Source organism: Miscanthus floridulus, chromosome 16 (genome assembly GCF_019320115.1).
Source record: "Miscanthus floridulus cultivar M001 chromosome 16, ASM1932011v1, whole genome shotgun sequence".
In the NCBI taxonomy this organism is placed as follows: domain Eukaryota; kingdom Viridiplantae; phylum Streptophyta; class Magnoliopsida; order Poales; family Poaceae; genus Miscanthus; species Miscanthus floridulus.
The window spans coordinates 65,526,924-65,552,334 of record NC_089595.1 but is presented as its reverse complement, the minus strand read 5'-3'; the positions used below and the strand labels follow the sequence as shown (position 1 = coordinate 65,552,334).

Sequence of the window (25,411 nt, the reverse complement as noted above, 5' to 3'; positions counted from 1 at the left end):
GCTCATCAACCGTTTGCAAGACATCCCGACGTGTGCCCAAGAGATTGCCCTCCATGGCGTTTGCCATGGCACAGCAATGGCTCTAGCCATGATGCAAGTCCAGACCGGGCATAACCTCCTCACCATGGAGCTAGGCTTCCCAATGGCCAATGATCCCAACATGCACGAGGAGCTGATTGAGGACTTCGACAATGCCATAGCAGTCATTATAGATATCACACCAGCCTAAGATGTTGTGAACAAAGTGTTCGATTAGTCTATACTAGGAGCAAACAATGAATGAACAAAGTTTTTGCCTTTTCCTTATGAATTCATCTCTGAAACTACCGTAATATGAATCATGATTGTCTTTGTGTGTGTTTTTGCTCTATAGGCGATAGATATGATATCGGCTTCTACCCCTTTTTTTTAATTTTCCTTTTTGAGCTAAAGGCAAAACCCTCCTAGTACCAGCTATTAGAGCCGATGGCTAAACAAATCGGCTATCAAGTATTAATCCAAATGCTAGGATAATACTTCTTTAGGAATTTTCCACTGATTGCTCTATCAAACTCTTCTTCCCCTTCTAGTGTTTCTAAAATATAAGCATTACCAGGCGCACAACGTTTAATCCGATAAGGACCTTCTCAATTAGGTGACCATTTGCCAAACCTGTTGTCTTTAAACCCAATCGGCAATCTTACTTTCCAAACTAACTCTCCTTCACAAAACGGTTTGTTCTTGACCTTTTTATTATAATGCCTTGCAACTCTTAATTTATTGGCCTCAATATTTTCAAGAGCGCACAGCCGATGATAACTTAAGTCCTCCAAATCATCCATCATAAGGTTTTTATAAACTTCGGCTGTCAAATCATTTTGCAATGTAACACATCTTGATCCAGTTTGAATCTTCCAAGTAAGAATTGCATTATGCCCATATACTAACTCATAAGGTGATGATTTAATCGATCCATGGCAAGCCATCCTATATGCCCATAATGCTTCATTAAGTGTCAAGTGCCACTTTCTTAGTTGCTCTTCAATTATATTCTTAATCAACTTAATCAAATTTTGATTGGATGCCGCTGCTTTGCCATTAGCTTGAGCATAATAAGGAGAAGAATTTAGTAATTTAATTCCCATACTGGCAGCAAAATCTCTAAGTTCCTCTGATGTGAACATTGTCCCTTGATCAGTAGTAATGGTTTGAGGAATCCCAAAACGATAAACAATATGCTCCCAGACAAAATCAACCATATTCTTTGAAGTTACTGTTTTCAAAGGAATCGCCTCAACCCACTAAGTAAAATAATCTATTGCTACCAATACAAACTTGTAACCTCTACTTGAAGGTGGAAAAATCTGGCCAATCAAATCAATTCCCCAGCCTCGGAATGGCCATGGCTTAATTATTGGGTTCATAGCTGATGCAGACGATTTCTGAACATTACCAAAGCACTGACAATCCTGACACCCCTTGTAATATTCAAAACAATCTTCTAATATTGTTGGCCAAAAATATCTAGACATGCGAATAACACATTTCATTTTATAAGCTGATTGATGAGCTCTACATATTCCTTCATGTACTTCCCCCATCAATACTCTTGCTTCTTCTTGACTTAAACATTTAAGCAAAACCCCATCGACTGTTTTATAATACAACTGATTATCTAACAAAACATATTTAGTCGATTTATATCTTAATTTTCTGGTAACTTTCTATGATGGATTCTTGAGGTAATTGGCTATTTCAACTCTCCAATCATTAGCCAAAGTTTCACTACTTAAGATTTCTTGGAACACTCGATAACCTGACACACTCTGAGCTAACCAATTGACCTCTTGATTCTGTGCTCTTGGAATATGCTAAAGAGAAGAAAGAGGAAACCCCTCAAGTAACTTTCGACATTCATCATGGTAACCCCTCAGAGTATCATCTTTACATTCATATAGGCTAATCAACTGATTAATAATCATCTGTGAATCTCCAAATATTTCAATTGACTCAGCCTTTACTTCCTGAAGAAGTTGAAGTCCCTTAAGAATAGCTTCATATTCTGCTTGATTATGGGTGGTCATTGGTTTGGTTTGAAAGGAAAACTCAAAAGTTGCCCTCCAAGGTGAAATAATAACAATACCAATGCAACCCCCTTGCTTGCACAATGATCCATCAAAGAATAATGTCCAAGGCATAGGTTCTACATAACCGATGCTTGGTTTATGATGTTGAGTAATAAAATTGTCCATCGCTTGCCCTTTGATCGCTTTAGCCGATTCATACCTCAAATCAAATTCTGATAATGCAAGAATCCACTTTTCCATTCTCCCATTTAATATCAGCATTGACAACATGTGTTTGATCACATCAGCTTTAGACACAACTGTACACTCAGCCGATAATAAATAATGTTTAACTTAGTGTAGGAGAAATAAAAGCATAAGCATAACTTTTCAATAGGAGAATGTCTTATTTTTTTATCCAAAAGTCTTCTACTTAAATAGAAAACAACCCGTTCCTTTCCTTCAAACTCTTGCATCAAGGTTGATCCAATCGTTTGACTATCGGCCGACACATACAACTTAAAAGACTTACCTTGCTGAGGAGGAACCAGCACAGGTGGAGATTTCATATACTCTTTTATCTTCTCAAACGCTTTTTGTTGTACATCACCCCATTTAAATTCTTGATCATTTTTCAACTTCAACAAAGGAGAAAATGACAGAATCCTTTTTGACATATTTGAAATAAATCTTGTGATAAAATTAATCTTACCAAGCAGAGATTGTAAATCTGTTTTATTAGTTGGAGGTACTGCCTCATCAATTGCTTTCATACTTTTCTGACCAATCTCAATTCCTCTCTCGTGGACCATAAAACCCAAAAATTATCTAGCTAACACTCCAAAGGCACACTTATTAGGATTCATCTTTAAACCATATTTTCTTGTGCACTCCAAAGTCTCTCGCAGATTAGCCAGATGTTCTTTGTACCCTTTGGATTTCACCACCACATCATCAATATAGATTTTATTTATCTTGCCAATCAACTTATGGAAAATATAATCCATTGCCCTCTGATAAGTTATACTAGCATTCTTCAATCCAAAAGTCATTACAACCCATACAAATAAGCCGATTGCACCGGGGCACCTAAATGTTGTTTTTGCTATGTCTTCTTCAGCCATAAAAATTTGATTATAACCTGCATTACCATCCATAAAACTAATTACCATGTGTCTGGCCGCTGCATCTACTAATATATCGGCTATTGGCATTGGATAACCATCCATCGGTGTAGCCATGTTCAAATCTCTAAAATCAATACAGACTCTCAACTTTCCATTTTTCTTATACACAGGAACTACACTCGATATCCACTTTGCATATCGGCAAGGTCAGATAAATTTTACTTCTAGTAGTCTTTCAGTCTCCTTCTTAATGTCATCAAGAACATTTGGATTAAATCTCCTTGGAGCTTGTTTAAATGGTCGATATCCAGGTTTGATTGGCAACCGATGTTCAATAATTGACCGATCTAAACCAGGCATTTCATAATATTCCCAAGCAAAACAATCTTTAAATTCCTTTAACAAATCTATCAATTCTTTCTTATACTCAGTATCCAACTTAGCACTTACATATGTCGGCCTAGGCCTATCTCTAGGACCAATATCTATTTCTTCTAACTCATCGGCCGACGTAAAGCCATGTCCTAGTTTACCATCTGTACCATCTATTGGATTATCCATTAAAACAAACTTTCAGAGTCGACTGCTCGGATCAGCTGTTGGCCTACATCATTGATCCTAATAAAGCCTCCTTCCCATTGCTTGCCAGAAAAATACTCAAAATCTTATAGTTCCCAATACATTGGATCTGTTGTTGCTATACTCACAGAATCATCAGCATGAACTAGAACATTGTCTCCATGCCACTAAATCAAGCATTGATGCATAGTCGATGGTAGACAACAATTGGCATGAATCCAATCATGACCAAGGAGTAAATTGTATGAACCCTTTCCATCAATGACAAAGAATGTAGTGAGCAAAGTCTTGCTTCCAATTGTTAATTCAATATTTATTGCCCCTTGGTCTTGGACGCATTACCCCTAAAATCCTTAAGCATCATGTCAGTCTCAATCAGATCTTAGGTCCTTTACCAAGCTTGCGAAAAGTAGTATAAGGCATCAGATTAATAGAAACACCTCCATCAACCAACATTTTACTCATTGGCTTCCCATCGACAAAACCTTTCACATATAAAGCCTTCAAATGCCGATGCTTAATTGGTTTATCAAATATAGCTTGATGTATCAATGTTAACCGGGCTGCCATCTCTTCATACTCTGATTCATCAAAATCCGAATAAACTTCTTAATCTATTGGAGCTTTAAATTTAGATGTTAAAAGAAAAGCCATTGGAATATTAACTGATGGTTGACCCTTATCGGCTGTTTGTTTAGCACGCCATACTTGCAATTTACTAGATTTCTGAGCCTATTCTAATTCTCTGCTCCTTAGATGTTGTACTCTTCTCTTCTGACTTCTTATTAAACCTCCTGGACAACACTATCCTTCCTACCAAACATACTCTTCATCATCTTCTTCTTCATAATCAGCCCAGTTCTGATCAACAACTCGCTTTCTAAGCCGATCATGAATGCTTCTATTTTTTAAGCGCCGATCCACATTATTACATTGATATTCAATTCGATTATGAATATACCGGTGGTTGACTTGAGATTGCCTAAACTCCCAATATTGTTCGCTACATTCTGGGCAATTATTTCTAGTAGTCAATCTTAAACCTTTGTTCCAATAATGTCCGAAGAAAAGGCAATTCCAATGTGACTTAGCTTGTTCTCTTTCATATCTCTCTTCTTCTTATTGACGTTGATATGTTCTCATCGCACCATCTCTTGGCATTTCTCGTTGCTCATATCGGCTCTTTCGTTGGTCACAACGCCTTTTAATTTCTCTATATTCATCAGCCAATATTTACATCTTCGAATCAACTGTTCTAGTTTCTCTTGCCTCGGCTGATGTTAAAACTTTAGCTTTCCCTTTGAACAACTTAGCATCAACCATATTCTGATCCTTTGGGAAAGGATTATCATCAACTTTCATTTTCCGAGCTGTATCAAGTTTAAGCTTCCCTTGTTGAATAGCCCTCTAAATATGCTATTGAAAAATCATGCAATCATTATTATTATGAGAAATAGTGTTATGGTACATGTAGAACTTCTTATTCTTCAACTGATTGGGAGGTAATATAACATGATTGGCAGGTAGTTTAATATGTCCCTTCTCAAGCAAGAAATCAAAAAGTTTGTCTGCTTTTGTAACAACAAAATCATAACCCTCTTCAACTTCTTTTCCCCAAGGATTTGGAACCATTATTATCTTTTTACCCCAATTCCATTTAGTTGCGGCAATTTCCTCTTCTTCATCATCATCATCAACTAAATATGGATTATAAGCATCAGCGATTGCAGCATTCTTTTGGAATCGGGTATCTCTGCGTATATTCTGGAATTGGCTATTAAGTGCTGCCACCCATTGAGCCAATTGACCTAAATTGTCAATTTTTTGCCCAAGCAACTTTTCTCTCCATGTCGGTAACATTCCTCAAACGACCAACATAGCTAGCTGATCATTAGTTCTTTGCTTTATAGTTGTCAAATCTATGATCTTTCTTTCCTAGTGTAGAAATATGTATGAAATTTCTTTTCAAGATCACTCTAATTGGCAATAGAATTAACCGCTAGTGATGAAAACCAAGTGAAAGCTAGTCCTGACAGGGACAAAGAGAAGAAACGAACTCGATGCGCTTCCTCAATAGAGGCTTCACCCAACTGAGTAAGATATCGACTGACATGTTCTATTGTACGTGTGCTATCTTGACCAGTGAACTTAGCAAATTCTGAAAGCCTATAATTTATAGGAAGGGCCACTAAATCATACCACTCTGGATATGGACATTTGTACAAAAAGGTCTGCCCTTTTGGTTTTAAACCAAACTAATTTTTCATCATTTCGATTACTTTGAGCAACAATTCATCAGCATTTAAGTTTGAATTTCTTAGCAATTGCTGATCCATCTGCATATTGAAATTCTAAGTACCTTGATATCCTAGATTAGGAATCATATTGAGTGTATTATAATCTCAACCATAATGATATCCTTATGGAATACCTATCTGTCGAGCCCCTTGCCGATTTACTGCTTAAAATCTCTAATTGAAAACATTAGGATCTGTATCTCTACGAATTCTTTGAACTGATGGTGCTATTTTTTAGCCGACGGTGGTATTTGGCCTGATGTACCAAAATTAATCATCTGATTCTAAACTTGCCATGTCGGCTGTTGCACATGCTATACTGATGATCCAGGATTATATTGCATTTGATTAGTAATAGCACCCTGAATTTGCTCAAACGAATTCTAAATTGCCTAGGCATCATCACTCTTAGCTAGTGATGCTTCTTGATGGCTAGTATAGGCTTAATTAGTCCCCTAAGTCAACGGATGTGGAATATTGTAATAAGCCGGTCCAACCTGATCAAGTGGAAATTCATGAAACACCTCCTTCATGGTATTGTGGAATGTATTCAAGAAAACTGTATTATAATTCAGCATTGCATCATGAACAGATTTGTTGACAACTTCTACAAAGAAACATCTATCATCAGCTTCATCTGTATCTGATTGTCTGTGCATCAAAACTTTCGGCAGTGGATAGTTCTGAATAACTTTATTATCACGTGTTTTGGTGTATGACAATAAACACTTACTCAGAAACTCATCTATAGCCTTACCAGTAACATCTTTATCCTCATCAGGTAAGTCTTCATAAGGTACCATAAGAATGTCCTTGTTGTTGTGAACCGCCATGACAATTGTGGTCCCACTAGGCGTGCCAAAAAGTATGTTGACACAAAAATGTGGCGATGTAATCAACACACAGCAAGCCAGAAGATCTGAGTGAAACAAGACCAGAGATCTGCTTAGCTTCAACACAGAACCAACCGATTCTAAAAACCCAATGACGTGCCAGTTAATTTGATCTACAATTGACAAGGAGAGAAAATTTTATCAGTAATTTAAGGTGGAACATGTCGGTATTGCACCAAACAATTCCAAATGTACGGCTAGATAGCCGATTCAATGAGGCTATCGACTAAATAGTCGATATCCAGCGTATCCATAAAATGAAGATCTTTAAATCAAGGATTATCGGCTAATATTAAATGATAATGATACGAATCAAAATAACCAATGCTCATGGAACATCAGAAAGCATCATCGGCTAAATGGAACATGATCGATATAAAGCGTAGAGCCGATAAGTTTGATGAAAAAAGTATAACATGCGAACAAATCGACTGTCTAATATAAATGAATCTACAAACAGTTTGAATCTAATCTATTATCATCAACAGTGAGGTTTGATCGGATCGATACAGCTATGATAATGATAACAAGCTAAAGCCAAAGAATCTATAAAACCATCTATATATTGATAGATTCATGAAAAGTTGCTATATGCGTAAGAGTATATGCAAATCGGCTAAAATAGCCGATGCAGTCATAGCAAACAAATAGAGTACATATCTTGATCATGAATAAGACCACTAATCGATAATTTCTAATCTAAAGTCTTACCAATGAGGTTCGACCGGATCAATACATCTATGGTAGTGTCATTAGATTAGATCTCATTAACTACTGAGTTTATTCAAGATTGAAACATGTCTTTGGATGCATACTATGTTTGACTGGAATAGAGATAAAACAGCCGATCTAGCGAAATTAAGCCATCAATTATAAGATTTGAAGCGTGACCAAATCAAAGGACGACCAATTAAGATGATATGATGCTGATCTATCTCTATTTCAATCGGGTGATTTTGTTATAATTAATAGAATATTAATTATAGCAAGATCGATAACTGGTGAATCAACCAAAAACAACAAGGAAAATCTTACTAATCTTAGCAGATTCGATAACCGGTGATATTGTATTAAACAACAAGTTATTTAACACAAGATCGATAACTTTGATCTATATTGTGATTCATAAGAGATCAATCAGCTGATGCAGCCTTACAAACTATGATATAGATCGATATCTATCTTATATTATGGCTCATAAAAGATCAATCAGCTGATACAGCTTTACAAGCAGAATACAAGTCGTGATGGTACTCACAAGCAAGCTGGAGGTCGATCAGTCAATACAACCCTATTTGCTAAAGAACTCACCGAGATCTATAATACTCCTACTCCTAATGTGATGGCGAAAGCCGAAACAATTGTATTGATTGAGTGTTCATCTTTTTTTACAATAACCAGGGTCTAATATTTATACCCAGAACCTAAATATGAATCCTACTCAAATACAACTCATTACAATTCTTGGAATAAAAGAAAACTTCCTAACTTAATAATAACCTGGACCCCAAATTTCCTTATTTGTAGAGTCTGACACATCTTCCTGGCACCACTCAAGTATAGTCCATTAACGCCGTCTGCTGACGTCATCCATAAAATAGCTGATTCTGACATCACATCTAAATCAGCTGATACTAATTCACATCTAATCGATTCCTTGATGAGACAATCCTGAAAACTTCAAGTTCCTGTGTTTTTCTTCCTAAATTTTGGTGTAAACACTATGCTATCGATTGGACCAATTAGGATTAGACTCGAGCTCGACCGTGGCCATGGTGGCACGGTGGAGCAGAGCTCGGCGATGCGGTGGTGCTCTGACCGCTACAACATGGTACAGGTTAGTCTAAGGGTTCAGGCAGCATCAACAGCTCATCGCGATGTTGATGCGTTGCTTGGTTGAACCGGGGACAAGGCAGAGCTAGATGGCCGACGGTGATGGCGCGTGCGGTGATGCGAACCGATGTCACGGCGGCGTTCCGACGCGTCCGGTGCTCTATAGTCAAAACGAAAGGGCCGATCATGACCACGACATCAAGGAAAGGCTAAAACGAAAGACGAGGAGGGAGATGCATCAGAACACACTAGCCATGGGGAGGGGGGCACGGCGGCCATGGTGACATGGTCGCGGCGGCTACCAACACCGGGGTGATTCTGGTGGAGTGGGCTGACGCGAGTAGGCTTAGGCAATGCGCAAAGACGAGGCGATGCTACGGGTGCGAGCAATTGGGTGGAGGTACAGTGGTGGCGGTGAATTTCACCGGCGGGCCAAAAGTGCACGGCGGTGGCGACACGAAAGGGAAAAGGAGGAGGCAGCCAACAGCGTCACGTTATATCGAGCGCGGGAGAGGCGTTGAGGTCGCTAGCTCCTACTTGAGCTTTGCCACCGAAACAGCTGCGTGTTCTGCGCGCGCTAAGGCAGTGAATCGAGGGCGGCAGCCAACGGTGAGGCACGCACAGGAGCAGCTCACCGTCGATACTGTTCACCGACTAAAACCATGCTGTTCTTCGCTCTCTTGCTCTCGATTTCTCTACTAAACGTGATGAGCACCCTTAAGCAAAGTTGTTCCCTAAACAGAGATCTACAACTTTGGTTAAATTATGAACATCAAAAGATCGATGGTTTTGAAACTTTGGAGTTTTGAAACAGGTACTTTGAAATTGTAAACTGAAATTCAGTTTGGGTTTTGCAAAACTGGTTTGATTAGCAACTCTGGCTAATTAATTAACAGCTAAAGACTAAACAAATATGACAACTAATGGCATGATATCAAAGCCCAAACATACTACCAATCAATAGAACAAAAATTGGATAAGTTTTATTTATGAAAATTTATTTAATAATTCACCAAAATTTGAACTCAATATTTGCATTTCTAGGACTTAGGCAAAATTTTGCTAAGTATGAAATTCAACATTGAATCCAATCTTTGGCTCAATTTTAAACATATTTGACTTGTAAACATCATTAACTTGTGATCCCACATTAAAGTACACACTATGCACTACAAAGTTTATTTTAATAAAATTTTAATTGTTTAAACAATTTCACATATATAAAGCCACAAAGAACCCTAAGCACTATTACTAATAACATTTCATGTATCATATAAAACACCACAAATGCAACATATGAAGGCTATATTTTGAAACTTGAAATGCATAATTGACCTGATACTTGGTGATTATAGTTGATGATGCTCATGATCAAAATTTTAATTGCTCCTTAATATCTGGGATGTTACAGCTCTTTGTTCACCAGTAGGGATGTGAACATACATGACAAATAACTTTCATCTAATGTAGAAGCGGTATTCATCATAAAGAACATTTTTGTGACGAATTCGTGACGAAAATCTGTTTGTAAAAAATTGAGCGTCATATTTGTTACGTTGTGATGAACTCGAGCTATTGGTCATAGAAGTGTGTTGATCCTTGACGAAAAATGACTTAGGTAATGATGGAAAGGAAAGGCCGTTAAGGAGAGGATTCGAGAGGGACAAGAGAAGCATGAGGGTCCTACATGTCGTCAGTGCCAAATCCAATACTGTATATTGGTGTGCTCACCATGAGACATGATCAATGTTGTGTTTAGCATTATCCTCGCGGGTGCCAAATCCATTCTTGACGCCGTTGATGACGAGCAAGGATGTTGGCCTTCTGTTGTAGCAACGTCTCAGCACACGTCTATCAGTGTGCACCTAATGAATCACGCCGAGTTATCTGGTACATATGTAGCAACAAGGAGCTTGGCGTTGATTTATGCATCTTGGTGGAAACATACAGAACAGTATGTAGCGTGTAGCAAGGTGCGTATGCGTTGTATGCTTTCTCTCGGCTCCTTAGACCAAGCAATACGTTAAGACATAGGACTCTCCACGCAATACACTTAATAAAATTATCTAGAACTCTTTTATGTCTATATTACTAAACTAATAATGATATTTGAGATAGGACAACCACAATAGTTTAAATCTCTAATGTAATAGAGAAAGTGATGCACTAACCAAAGAAAAAGTGTCGACCTTCAATATTACATATAGAGTCTCTCAATATATTACATGTAGATACTAATAGTCAGGGAGTAAAGTTAATTTGAAATCCAACAAAAAGAGATAGTTTGTCAAAGAATTTTGTTGTTAAGGTATCTCTAATGGTCTAGTTTTAGAGCTAGCTGAATTATTTTTTAATTATTTATAATTTAACATTGCAATGTCCATGATATCTCTCTCACACCAGATATTCAAGGCTACTTGTGGCGGTCTTTCTTCTCTATATTTATTCACTTATTAGAGTTTTTTTTAAACCTAATCAGCTTAGAGCTAATCCTAGTTCATATTGTTGAAGATGTCCTTAGAGAATTTAGTCTATTCATAAGGTTCTGTTTGAATCCCTTGGACTAACAATTAGTTAGCTAAATTTTAGTCCTTAAGGATAAAAAAGGACTAATAAGTGGGCTAAAGTTTAGCCAAAGCCTCAGGTAGTTGTTAGTTTATTAGTTCATAAAACCCAACTATTAGGTCTAACAACTAGTTTTAGCCTATAGAACCCAATAATTAGTTCAGTATCAAACGGAGTAACAATTAGTTAGCTAATTTTTAAACTTAACAACTAACTAGTCCTAGTCTATTTAAATATGGCAAGTTATCCCTAAAATTTTATGCTAAAATAGTATATTTTATTTAAAAAGTTTCGCACGGGAGTACGTGGACTGAATTCCGCAAAGGATCTCTCCCCTTGCTCTGTCTGGAGCTGACTTTTGCCCTTAGTAAGACCTTGGACGCCTTCGCTGTCCTTGCCTCCGCGCCCGCTCCCGCTCCCCGCCGACCCGCCGCTCCCAAATCCCATCCAAATTCCTCCGCGTCTTTCAAAGATCGGATTTTGGGAGGGGCACCGCCCCCAGATCGGGGAGGAATCCCCGTTCCGTCTGGTGGGTCGGCCTCCGCTGCTCGCTTCTTGGCTCTTTTCCCCTCTCGCAAGGGCGGCTCTTGGATGGGCTGCCTGCCGTGCTTCGGGTCGGCTGGTGAGGGGGCGACCAAGAAGGGCGGTGCGCGGAAGGACGGTTCGTCGAGTCGTCGCGTCACCCGGGTCGAATCAGGTGCGATTCCTGGGAAAAAGCTGGATCTTGGATGCGTTTGTGGTGGGAAATGGTCCGTAATTTCTTCTGACGTGACCGGCTGGTGCGCGCTAAACCGGGATTTGGGTGGATAGTATTAGCAAATGAGCAAACTCACTGTTGTGGCAGTCCTTAAACTACTTATGTTATTGGATTCAGATATGATAGAGCTGAAGTTAATCTCTCATATTTCGTTTAGCAAATGGCATTTATCATTTGTGGAATTAGTATTTATGTTGGGCTATATGATGAAGTGATGTTAGTTTAACTTGTTCCAGGAGTTTTAGGCGCTGTTTGGGACAGCTCCACTCCATTTTTTTTTTAGCTCCGTTCCATGTTTTTTAGCCAAACAGGTTCAGCTCCAGGCACTTGGTTCGAGGAAAAAATGTGGAGTTGTGAGAGCATCTAAAGGGGTGCTCCACAAACTCCATGTTTTTTTTGTGCAGCTGCTCCACGGTGGAGTTAATGAAGTAGAGTTTGTAGAGTAGTCCCAAACACGCCCGAGAGGACAACCATTAGAGTTCTATGCACCCTTTGTTCATGAAGTAGCGAGTTTTGTGCATCCTTTGTTCATAAAGTGGCTGGGATAATTACCCCTTAAACTAAAAAAGGGCCATGACCATTGCCTTGGAAGTACCAGAGTAGTAGAGCTTAAGCTCGTCAAAGATATGTTCTTTTACAGATAAGAAGTGACAAATATCTGTTGAGTAAATTTCATTAAACCACCACATAGATGACGCAAATGGGCCATTTTAGTTCATCTCTCCCCATCTAAATTAGTTATTACATGGCATGCCGTATTAGTTCATTTTAGAAAGCTTTGGTCAACCCAGTGACCCCAACAAGTGGACCTTGCATCCCTAACTCCATATCCTTGTCTTAACTGCGAAGACTGAAGCCAGATTTATTTTAAGTCAGCTCGTTTCTTGTTTTATAAAACACGCACGAACGTACTCTGTGAACAATGGGGTGGCCGGTTGGGTTGGTATGTTGTATGTTTATCTTCTCCTATTAAATGCAACGCTACACAACTCTCCTGTGTGTTCACAGAAAAAGAAAAGAAAGTGACTCATGACTAAACTACCACTAATTTCGGCCCCCTTCCACAAACTATCACTTTTTCCCTCCTGCATTATCCTGACCACCTGAGCCAACTCGTAGCGTCACATAGTGCAAAACAGAGTAAAACAAAGTAGTGGTAAAATGTGACAATGACGAGTGGGCCCAGGTGCTGAGGATACTGTAGGAGGCATAGGTTTATGAGAAGCTCCCAAAGTAGTGTGGTTCTATGGAATGTGGAAGTTCTGGAAAATTTTCTCTAATTTGTTTGATGATGATTATTGAGCACATATCTGTCTGCCCCAGCCCCTAGATTTGTCCCTGCACTCTATGATCATGTGATATTGATTAGCATCAGTAGTTTCAGTTTTACTTATTTTCTTTGTTTGCTATGTATTTCACCAGTAGATTTAAGTTTCCCTTTATTTATCACTTAATCCTTCCGGTTTCAAATGTCAGTTGTTTAGGATTTTAGGTGGTCAAATTTCTTTAACTTGGCCCATCAATACATGCGCATTACATAGATAGACAACAACAACAAAGCCTTGCTTATATAGACAACATATGATTGATTTTATTAGATTTTTTTAGACCAAAGGCATTTAGCCCTGCTTATATTGAAAGCATCACAGACGTTTTGCTGGGGATACCAGCTTGCAAGAACGTGCAAAGCCCAGTTAAAACTCACCTCCACTTAAGACCACCTCCACCTAAAAGCCAACACCAAGCCCTACCCAACCAGAGAAACACTAACAGAAACAGGTAGGTCGCTACAACGAAAAGCAAACAGAAAAGGAGGAAACCACAGCAAGAGAGCAATCCTGAACAGCAAAACGAGAACAAGAAACAGCTAAGCCACAGCTGCCTTGCCTTTGTCCTCCCTTTTCTTCATGTCTTTTGGCCACCAGACCCTCATCATATCTGTTTGACACCATATTCCTGTCTAGGCACATTTCACCATCTTGAAAGTCCTTCCTTCATCTTCAACAGGAATTCCTCCGTGTTGTCCCTGTCTTCCTTCTTCGCCAGCGTCTGCCACTGGTTTAGAAAGCCAAGAGATTTGTAAGCCACTTGTTTAGGAGATTTAAGGATTTTTTTGGAGAAAACTAGATCATTTCTTGTTTTCCACAACGCCCAACCCACACCAGATACTATCACACATGAGGACTTGTTCCTATCCCCATCACCTCTGTTCAGGCACAGCACCTGGAATTTATCAATGGATGATGGTATTTTTGGCCAGCCCAAGCTGTTTCTCACCCAGCACCAGGTCACCGTCGCTATAGGGCATCTGAACAGCAGATGGCCCATTTGATTTTACTAGATACCATATAACTTCCACTATTTCGAATGATATATTACCACAAAAACGCAAATCAAAGTGTCACATTGGAGACTGTATCACTTTCCTAAATGACTTACATTTGGAATCAGAGGGAGTACTGTGTTCTTTCTTCCATCTTAATGAAATGACACGCAGCTCTCCTGCAGCGATTGAGAAAAAAAATTACTGTAAGGTACTAAGATATCTCTACCTAATAATATCAAAAGCAATAAGGTTTCTTCTTCCGTTGCTTCTAGAAGCCTTCTTGAACTGTGCACATCAACAGCCATGTTGTTCCCTGTCTTTCCGTTATCATCCATGACAGCTTGGAACTAAAGTTGTTTCCTTGCAAAGCTCAGAAACTATCCTTTGTATGCCTTCTATGATTCTATCCAGAAGAATCAAAACACAAGCCATATTCTATCAATGCTTACTGGTTGAACAGTCCATGTACCCAACAGCAAACCTCTTACGCACACATGCATGCAGACGCGGCCGGCGTGTTCCAGCCTAACACACCATGTTATTAGGGCGTTTTTTACAAAAGATGCTGCTATGGCGTTTTTTACGAAAGAAGAGATCTGCGAGGGGAAAGGATCAAAGTAAGCTGCGCTGCGTGCTTGAGCACATGAGTCTCTTACTTACGTTATTAGGGCTGGGAGTGCTGGTTGAGGTTAAAGTGTGCTGGACCAGGAAGATGTGGCCCAAGTTGACTTTTTTATTCATTTTATTGTCTTTTTTCCCCTTTTTTCCTTTAAAACATGTAATTTATGTATGTGTCGGATTAGTCAAATAAAGATGTGGTTCACCAAAGGCTGGGTCATCGGCCCCATAAACTTGGGTTGGATTTGCATACTGCGTCCTAAATTATCATCCAATGATATATTCTATTTTCTAAATATTGACCGTAAGATCGTTACTCGTAGCAATGCATGAGCATGTTTGCTAGTAAAGATAAGTGTTAAGTGCTCTAGCATCAACTTATTCTGAAATACTTGATGTATGACCTGTCTTGTTGCACTAAATTTCTTTTAGTTTTCATTTACTTCTTTAACTTTGCATATTTGGTTGTAGTTCAACTTGTTTATGTTGAACCCTTTAACCGTGCTTCAGATAAATCAAAAGCACAGGGTGGACCAGACTCTAAGAAGGATGCAGTCATCCTGAGGGATGGGAACAATCAACATATTGCAGCACACACTTTCACTTTTCGTGAACTTGCAGCTGCCACTAAGAACTTCAGACAAGATTGCTTATTGGGCGAGGGTGGTTTTGGTCGTGTTTATAAAGGACGGTTGGAGAATGGGCAGGTTTGTGATTCAAAATGCTTTGATGCTTCTGAATTCCATTTTTCTTATATTGATCCTCTCGTATTTTACGATATGGTTGGTTGACACATAGCTGAGAATACCTTTTCTTCAGTGTAACTCTTAACCAAACTACACCATGCAGGTTGTTGCAGTGAAGCAACTTGATCGCAATGGCCTTCAAGGAAACAGGGAGTTTCTGGTTGAGGTTCTAATGCTTAGTCTGTTGCACCATGACAACCTAGTCAACCTAATTGGATATTGTGCTGATGGGGACCAACGTCTTCTTGTATATGAGTTTATGCCATTGGGATCACTTGAGGATCATTTGCATGGTTAGTTTGCTATAATTATCAACATTTATTACTAAGACACACTTATCTTGAAAGAGTTCTGTTAAATAGCATCAATCAACAGATCTTTGAGAAATCCAAATGGACCTAGGTATAATCGCATCACTTAGTGGCAGTTCTAATATCCATCATTCTACATTTGAGATGCTTTGTTTTGTGGAGGAGAATGGACATGTATCCATGTTATTTCTTATTGAACATTCAGTACTTGGAATTTTGCAGTTTTAGAGTTTCTTTTGATCACCATCCAGGAATGAAAAACTTTTTTTTTCATTTCCTTTTAATTATGACTTGTGGGAACTCTTAATTTTTTCTTGAAAAAGATATTCACACATTTATTCTTGTGAGAGAATATGTCTAGGGGAAATCGTAGATTGATTAATTGAGGAGCAAGGCTACAAAATATATAGGCAAGGATGCCGTAGGATGGCCCATGGAAACAGAACCAATCTATGGTAATCTTTGCCTAATACAACTTGTAATCCATCAGGGAAGATCGTGCAGGGCCTGCAAGGCTGGCAACAGATCACACCCGTGAGGCCAATAGGCCTGGGCGACTAGGCCTATAGAGGATAGACTAACAGCCCAATCTATATAGTCTAACAATTCTCATATGTTAAAATTTTCCTGAATAAAATTTAATTATATAATTAACTTTTATGTTAGATATTCCACCTGAAAAGGAACCTCTGGACTGGAATACACGTATGAAGATTGCTGCTGGTGCCGCCAAGGGCTTAGAGTACTTGCATGATAAGGCAAGTCCTCCTGTTATTTACAGGGATTTCAAGTCCTCAAACATTCTACTTGGTGAAGGGTTTCATCCGAAGCTATCAGACTTTGGCCTGGCCAAACTTGGCCCTGTTGGTGACAAGACTCATGTTTCAACACGTGTTATGGGAACTTATGGCTACTGTGCTCCAGAGTATGCAATGACAGGGCAGCTTACAGTTAAATCTGATGTATATAGTTTTGGTGTTGTGTTCCTTGAACTGATTACTGGCCGCAAAGCAATTGACAACACAAGACCCCACGGAGAGCAAAACCTAGTTGCATGGGTATGTTTGTTTTGTCTACTTAATTTTCTTCATAAAATTAATCATTTGCCTTCAGTTTACCAATGAAAAGGTCACACAGCCATTGCATTTCTTGAGATAAAGTGAATGCAATTATATAATAGTGCATCTAATAAAAAATACAGCAAGATTTTGTCAAAAGAATTACTATAGGATTAAACTGTTTTCCTGATCTTGAACAATAAGACAGTTCCAAGAAACAGAAACAGAATAGGTCAGTGCAGCCTGTTTAGTCAGCAGAACAAATGCCCAATCAAGGAGTTTTTAGGAAGCCACATAGATTGTTGCAGTCAAACAAATCAGTTGCTTTGAGCTACTCTGCTATGGTTTTCCCTTTCACTATTGTTTGATTGTTCTATTTCTTTTAACCCCCTTTCATGTGATCAGTATTTATGGTGCTGGACTTCTATCTTGTGCTACTTCATAAACCATTTCCTTTTCTTTTTTCATTCCTTGAACATTATCTCCGAATTCTAAAGCATGATACCATTGCTATACTTGATGAAATTATTTTTGAAACGGTATAGACTGCTTGTGGCATCAGTAGTTCCTCCATAAAAGTATTCAGTTGGTGCAATATCATGCCTGGAATTAGTTATGCCAAAAAATGTCTTGTGCATATTCTTAGGCTGCTTATTCTTATATAAACATTACTATGGATATATGTTCTGAATTATAAGTTTGGATACCTGGTTTATGGTCGATTATTTTTGCAGGCTCGTCCTCTATTCAAGGACCGCAGAAAATTTCCTAAAATGGCTGATCCATTACTTCAGGGCCGCTTCCCCATGAGGGGACTGTATCAAGCTTTAGCTGTTGCTGCAATGTGTTTGCAAGAGCAGGCTGCTACTCGCCCCTTTATAGGTGACGTGGTCACTGCTCTGTCATACCTAGCTTCTCAGACATATGATCCAAATGCGCCTGTTCAACATAATCGGAGTAATTCATCTACTCCGAGGGTTAGCCGAGGTGGAGGGAGAAATGACCAACGCCGTCTCCGCTCACCGAATCACCATTCTCCAGATTTGAGAAGGGAAGCCACCGCAGCATCAAAATACGAAGCTGAGGTTAGCAGGACAAACTCTGGTAGTGGTTCTGGTCACCGGTCTGGCTTGGATGATGTGGATATGTCAGGTTCACAATTGGGTAGTCCTGCTCACGCAGGAAGGAAGAGGGGATCTCCTAGGACTGCTGAAAGCCAGCGTGCTATAGCAGAGGCCAAAACATTTGGGGAAAAATCAAGAGGGAGAAAGTAACCAAACTCTCAGAGCAGCATTGAACGTATGAGCAGAACGCGGAAGCAAAAGGTTCATCCACTCATCATTCAGAAAAAAATGGTGAGTTCCTTGCTAGCACCAAACAGGACATCTAGGTCCCTTGGTCTTTGTGAATAGAGCTTTCCCCTTTTCCCTTCACCGGCTATTGCCACTGCTTCGTAACTTCTCCATACAAATATCATTGCCACCACAACCACCATCAAAACTCCCATTCCTGACGTCTATTCCTCATGAATGTGATCTTCATGCCTATGAGCCTTTGTCATCACGGTGTATAACAACATTCGGTTCAAAATGTTGAGGTAAGGCAAAAATCTGCACTGGGGAGCACAGGATCTCACCCAGTGGGTATCTTCTGTTGCTGCATGATGGGTGTCAGCAGTCACATCATTGTCGAGGAATGTGATGTTCTTTTCTTGAATGGTTTGTAACTGGGGTTACAGCAGTCCACCTGTGTTTGATACATCTGTCTTGTGACATTTTTGTGTTGAGTTGTCAGAACACATCCTTTATGCTCTCTGCACCAGAAAACTGTCGTGCCCCTTTTATCATGTCTTATGCATGCTGTTTTGAAAACTGGTTTTTCTTCTTTTTTTTTTTGGTGCACCAAACTTTCATTCATTAGATTCATTGCATCAGAACTGGTGATATATCCATCCACTTCCAATGATCTTTTCTAGAGGATACTCGCCGCTATGGATTGGTGTTGGTTAAACTTTTTTAAGTTTGACTAGGTTTGTAGAAAACATTAGCATCATTTGTATCTCTAAATAAATTTATTATGAAAATATATTTAACGATTCATCTAATGATACTAATTATGTATAATAAATATTAATATTTTCTTATATATATATATCTGTTCAAAGTTGATATTTTTTATTTCTCGAGAAGTGAGAATGGCATTCTTTATGGGACCGATGGAGGATGTAAGAAAATTTAATGCATGTTTATTTCACATTGCAAATAAGCATAAAATGTCTAGGAATGAAAGCTGGATACCACTAGATATATACAAATATATTTCTTAGACTCAAATTCAGGCATGGATATGTGTCGAATATACGAAATGATAGTTTTGGTCAATGAATAGGGATGAAAGCAGATCGGATAGCTATTTTGGCTGCTCCTACAGTAAATCGTGAGCCGCAGCTGCAGGCAGCACAGCCGAGCAGGTGATTAGTGAGCTACATAACCGTGAACCGTCCCGACTATGATTTTTTTTAAGGAGAATACCTCTGCTTTTATATATTGAAAGCCATGAGTCTGGAAACCGGGAAACCAGTGTGCAGCTAGAGTTTGACAGATAACATTCTATACTATTACAAGCAGACCAAATCTCGCCAATGTTGGATAACAGGATATTGCTAGGTTCGAACTGCTTCGCCTAACACAGCATGCTGTTGATGACAGCTTTGCATCTTTCCTTGATCCCCTTTCAACAGCACCATCCACTTCTGCAGAAAAGATATACTGGAGAACAACACTTCAGAAGGAGATTTAGGCATCTTCTCAATCGCCCTTTTGTTACGAGAATTCCAAAGAGCCCAAGTCAATCCTGCAAATACAAATATACTCAAATGAGTAAATTGCAGGGTCGGTCCTTAAAGTATTGAGCTGATTTTGTCTGGGTCCCAAAACTATGAAATCGCACTTTTGGCTTCACAATCTACTTAATTCAGTCCATCTAGGTCCTAAACAGCCCAGGCAATGTCAAGTAGCCCACATAATTGTCCACGTACGCAGGGGAGGCACACATGACCCTCGACAGCTGCTGGCTTTTTAGCAAGAAGGCCCCCGGACGATCTCATCTTCTCCCACTCACTCCTTTCCTTTCTCTCGGACCTCGACGAAAGGGGGAAAAGGGGCGGAGCGTGGCGATGCCGGCGACTGGTGCTGTTCACGGAGGCGGCGCTGGCAGAGAGAGAGTACGACCCGACGGCCGCCCCTTGAGGGCCCTCTAGGCGCGGGCGGTGGGGGAGATGGCCGCCGAATTGAGCTCGGTGGTGGCGACCAGGAGGCACGGTGATGAGTCGCGACTGATTACGTACCGGAAGTGCCATCGTCATAAGGTAGTAAAGTGTCGTTCGAAGCAGCCGTGGTCCTTGGATCATATCTTCTACGCCTGCCTAGATCACAATGTAAGTTAGGTTTGCCAGTTTGAGTTCATTCCAAATCCGAGTATTAGAGTCCAAGTTTTCAGTATGTGTGCTTTGTCTGTTTGATGAATCTGCTGAAAGATGGAACTGGTTGCCCATTTTTCCTTTGGGAGGCAAGATACATCAACCACTTGGAGACAGAAGCAGCAAAAGAAAAGGCAGCTGGGATGCAATCTGATAAAGTTACTGAGAGCCTTTTGGAGAAGAATGTCGACCTGGGAAATGGAGATGCCACAGTTGTTGAAGTAGAGCATGCCACAGCTGTTGAAGTAGAGCTTAGAACTTTGATCAATATATGATATGATATTGCAGGGCTCTTGAAATGCATTCTCTGTATGTGCTTGGTAATTGTAGTTGTGCAACTGATGCCGGTGTTTGTTCAGATGAAGAAGTGAATGGTGAATATGAAGTAGGTTTGGGGAGTAGGAATGCTTTGTGTGAACTTGTAATATTTCCATGTAAGAACTGGTAATGCTTTATGGTATTGATCATGTATGTTATCTGACTGCAATTTGTGGTATTTGTGACTGCAATTTCAGAAGAACACATTTCACTTATGCAAACTGCATTGTGATGCTTAGCAACCAAAGTTGTACATCCAGTCATGAAGTTTGTAGCCTAAGACAATGGCATTGCATCACATGCATACAACCATCTACACTTGGACAGCTGCAGTTCAGTGTAGGCATCCCTATACAAGATGTCTAGACTTTTGGCATGCATACAAGTGTTTATGCATTACAAAAGATGTTGCTATCCACAAAAGCAACTATACTGCTACCCTATTCCATGTTGCTATCAACAAAAGGCAGCTATATCGCTTTCCTATTCCGGTCACAAAAGTTAGGTTGGCACGTCCACAATTTCATGCATCATTTTTAGCTGTGGTCTTCTTCCCTTGAACTCCTTCAGTCTTCTTGCCCTTCTTCCCTCCACCTTGTCCAGCTTCTTTGCTCTTGTCGGCAGTAGTTACTTTCTTCTTGTTCACTCTTGCCCCGCCTGCTTTAGTTGCATCAGTGATAACTACTAGTCTTGTAGTTGGCTGGTTGGACTGAATGAAGGTAGAGTCTGGCAAGGGTCCCTACTGCTGATTTAGGCTGCTGCATTGAGTGGGCTACAGGCGGCAAGAAAAATGCAGATTGAGATTAGTAGAGTAAAATTGATCATGCAAATAGTAGAGTAAAATTGAAATCACACAAACCTGAGAAAGCATCTGTGAAAGCATTGTTTCCTATGTCATCTCTTCTTGCATTGGGTAATCAAAAGGTGGTGGTGCCTCGGCCTCTATGTCATCCTACAAGAACAGTAATGTTAACAATTGAAGGGATGACTGTCTAGTATAACAGAACATAACATAGTACATACACCATGGTCATTGGTAACTATTGGAGGTATTTCTTCAATGCCACTTGGACTGATGCCTGCCTTCTTCAATTCACATGCCCTCACATTGTGATCTGGTGATTTGCAGCAACTGCAGTGCATTTTGGACCCATGCTTTGTTAGCTTAGGTCCATTTATGCCTTGAACCTCATATGCTTGTTTCTTCCTTGCCTTTGGTGGCCTCCCAATCCTTTTCTCATAAACTAGTGGAGCAACTGGAGGTCCAATAGTCTTCTCCCAGTCAGCCATGTCCTTACATGGCCAAATGTTGTTGGCATATGCAGTTGCAAAAGCTTCAACAGAGTAATAGGCAGGGATCGCTGTCTCTGGAGGTATCCTCTCATGTCTCAAGCAGGAAATGGCATGGGAACATGGAATACCTGTGAGATCCCACCTCCTACACTCACATTGCTTGTTGACAATATCAACAATGTATGTGTTTTTCTTAGACTACACTTAAAATATTCCCTGGCCAGCAGGCATGGCATAGCAAATATTAGCAAATTTAGCATTCTTGGCAATTTTTTCGTTATCCTTGGGCAAACAGTTCCAACAAAGTTTTCTGCTTTCTTTTGTTTGTTGTAGTGTCTAGTCATTATTTGGTTTTTTATCCTCTCCAGCATATTTAGGATGGGTATCTCCCTAGCCTCTAAGATGTACTTGTTAAAGACCTCACAGTTGTTATTGAGCAACACATCACATTTTGGGAAAGTGCTAAAAAAGGCTCTGACCCAGGTATTTGGTGCCATTTGCTCCAACCATTGGTGGGTAGCTGCATCTATTTCCTTCATTTTCTGCATGTTCTTCCCCCAATGCCTCACATAGGTGGACCTAGCACATGTCCACGGCTGGTTTTTGAGGTTGTCACCTTTGAAATGGACTTGGAAATTTTAGTACAGATGCCTCACACAAAATTTGTGCTCAGCCCCGGGGTGCACTTGTGCCACAGCTGGGATAAGACCCTACAAAAATACAGTGGTAATGTGTTAGTGAACAAACATGCAAATGTTATTAGTCAATGATTATGCAGAAAACTTTGTGCAAATGTTATTATACCTTTTGCTTGTCTGTCATGATAGTCCATGGGAATGTGTTGTCAATGTGGAGGTCATCTTTTAGGCTTTGCAGAAATCATTTCCAGCACAAGAGAGATACAACTTCCACCACTGCAAAAGCAATTGGAAAGATGCAGTCATTTGGATCCATCCCTACAGCAGTAAGCAACTGCCCTCCAAACTTTGTCTTTAGGCGGCATCCATCCAAAAAGATGATTGGTCTGCATCCACTTAAGAAACCTCTTTTGCAAGCATCAAGTGATAAAGTAACAACTACTAAATGCCCCTTCTGTTAGATTAAGGTAGAAGCTGCTACCAGGATTGGACCTTCTCAACTCTTGCCCATAATCCCACAACTAAGAGTACTGCTTCAACTCATCACCATATATAGTCTGCAATGCAAATTTTCTTGCTCTACACAGCTTGGTTCTAGATGGAGTAAGGTTCCATTCCTTTTGAACAGTTCTTGCAAAGTTAGGTAGGGTCATCTTGTTGTCTACCCTAAATGTTTCCAAGTACTTCTCTGCAAGCTATTTGGAGGTACAAGTCTTGATCATTCACTTTTTCTGGCAGTTGTGATGGCCATTGTATGTCTTCACTAGAAAACAATTTGTCCTACTGTCCATGGATGCATAGAAGTTCCATGGACACCCTTTAGCACAATGAGCCTTGACTCTCTTCCTATCATTTCTAGGCATTTTGATCTCTACCCTATTCCTAAGGTTGTACTCTGTGATGGCCTTCCTCACAAGCTCAACTGTACCAAATACTTGCCTTACCCTGAATGATGGATTCAGCAAATCTTACTGCCAAAATTCCCTGAACCTATTCCTTTTCCTACCTTCATCAGAATCTGCCAAGTCAATCTCTTCCTCTTCTATTGATTCATCCTCATCTCCAACTGACATAGTCATAGATTGCTTCCTCTTGAGTTTGCTACCCGCAGCCTTCTTCCATTTGAATATTTTACAACCCTTAGTTGCCCCTTCATCAAACACACCATCATCGACATTGTCAGCAAACAGGTCATCATCAGAAAATCCAATCTCATAATCAAATTCATTAAAGTCTGAGTCATCTGAATTACTGTCATCTGCCTCAATGCCATCATGTACTGGATCTTGGTTCCACTCAGTGGCCTTCCTTAGGTTTGTGTAAAACACTAGCAATTTCTCCCCTTCCTTCCTTTCAGTTGTCACAACCTTAACAGGACTAAAGACCTTGGGCAAACTACAGATAGGATTTGCTACAATGGCATCCCAATTGATACCAGAACAAATCATATCATGATGATCAAGATAAATGACCAGGTTCCTCACCCTATCAATCACAGACATCATGACCATTATGTCACTATTAGTCTCTATAAGTCTCAAACCATTTGTTATTGTCTTCCCTGGCAATAACCAATGCACCTTTAGTGTACGTGATTCCTTATCATAATCTAACTCTTCCACAAAGTCCTTTATCCATAAGGGTGACCAAGTATCAGCATCACACTGATCAAACCAGTCAATTTTTCCATCGAGGTAAGCACGGCTCTCCCGAACACCAACAAAAAACCACCATGATGCACCTCTAGACTGAACTAGTTAGACTCTGGACCTATATTTCAACCAATTTTCAACATTCAGTTAAAAAAATTTCCCATCCGTACCAAGAACCCTAGAACACCACCATTCATGCCAACAAATCAACTACTTTCAAATGAAAATGGCCTAAATCTACCATAATGTCCACAAATCCATGGCAAGAACACTTGGTGGTTAGCACATTGGAGCAAGGGTTAGGAACTTCACTAGCGGAGTGTCCGCCCGTAGAGTGCGGACAGTCCCTAGACAGAAAAGACGGAGGTCACTATAAGTGACCGGACGCTGGTCTCGGTTGGACCAGCGCGTCCGGTCAGGTGAAGCATGAAGACGTTAGCGTCAGTCTCTGACCGGACGCTGGGTCATTTAGTGACCGGACGCTAGAAGGTTGCGTCCGGTCCTACTGATGTGGTAGCGCATAGGGGAGTTGCCGTGTGACCGGACGTTGGGTGTATCCGGTCGAGCATGACCGAACACGTCCGGTCGTGAAAAGTCGTCTCTGGATGCTTACTAGAAACTACCGGACGCTGGGGTTCAGCGTCCGGTCACTTTGAGCTGCTGCGTTCAGTCATCACTTGATCGTTGAGATCGGACGATCAACATTTGAAGAGAGGGGACACGTGGCACGCATCGCATGACCGGACGCTGAGGTCCAGCGTCCGGTCGTTTTGACCGGAGCGTCCGGTCACCCCGTGTTGTGCCTAGCGAAGGGGTACAACGGCTCTATTTCGTGGGGGCTTCTATTTAAGCCCCATGGCTCAAGCTCACTCTCTTG

At 40.2% G+C, this 25,411-nt stretch overlaps 1 protein-coding gene across 1 annotated transcript; it reads left to right on the top strand.

Moving 5' to 3' along the window:
• Positions 1-11,682: 11,682 nt before the first annotated feature.
• LOC136510000 (receptor-like cytoplasmic kinase 185) lies at positions 11,683-19,001 on the top strand. The gene is made up of 5 exons (XM_066504575.1): positions 11,683-12,036; positions 15,551-15,747; positions 15,890-16,079; positions 16,764-17,155; positions 17,890-19,001. Exons 1-5 carry the CDS (start codon positions 11,931-11,933, stop codon positions 18,427-18,429), a joined length of 1,425 nt encoding a protein of 474 aa, XP_066360672.1. The 5' UTR covers positions 11,683-11,930; the 3' UTR covers positions 18,430-19,001.
• Positions 19,002-25,411: the final 6,410 nt, after the last annotated feature.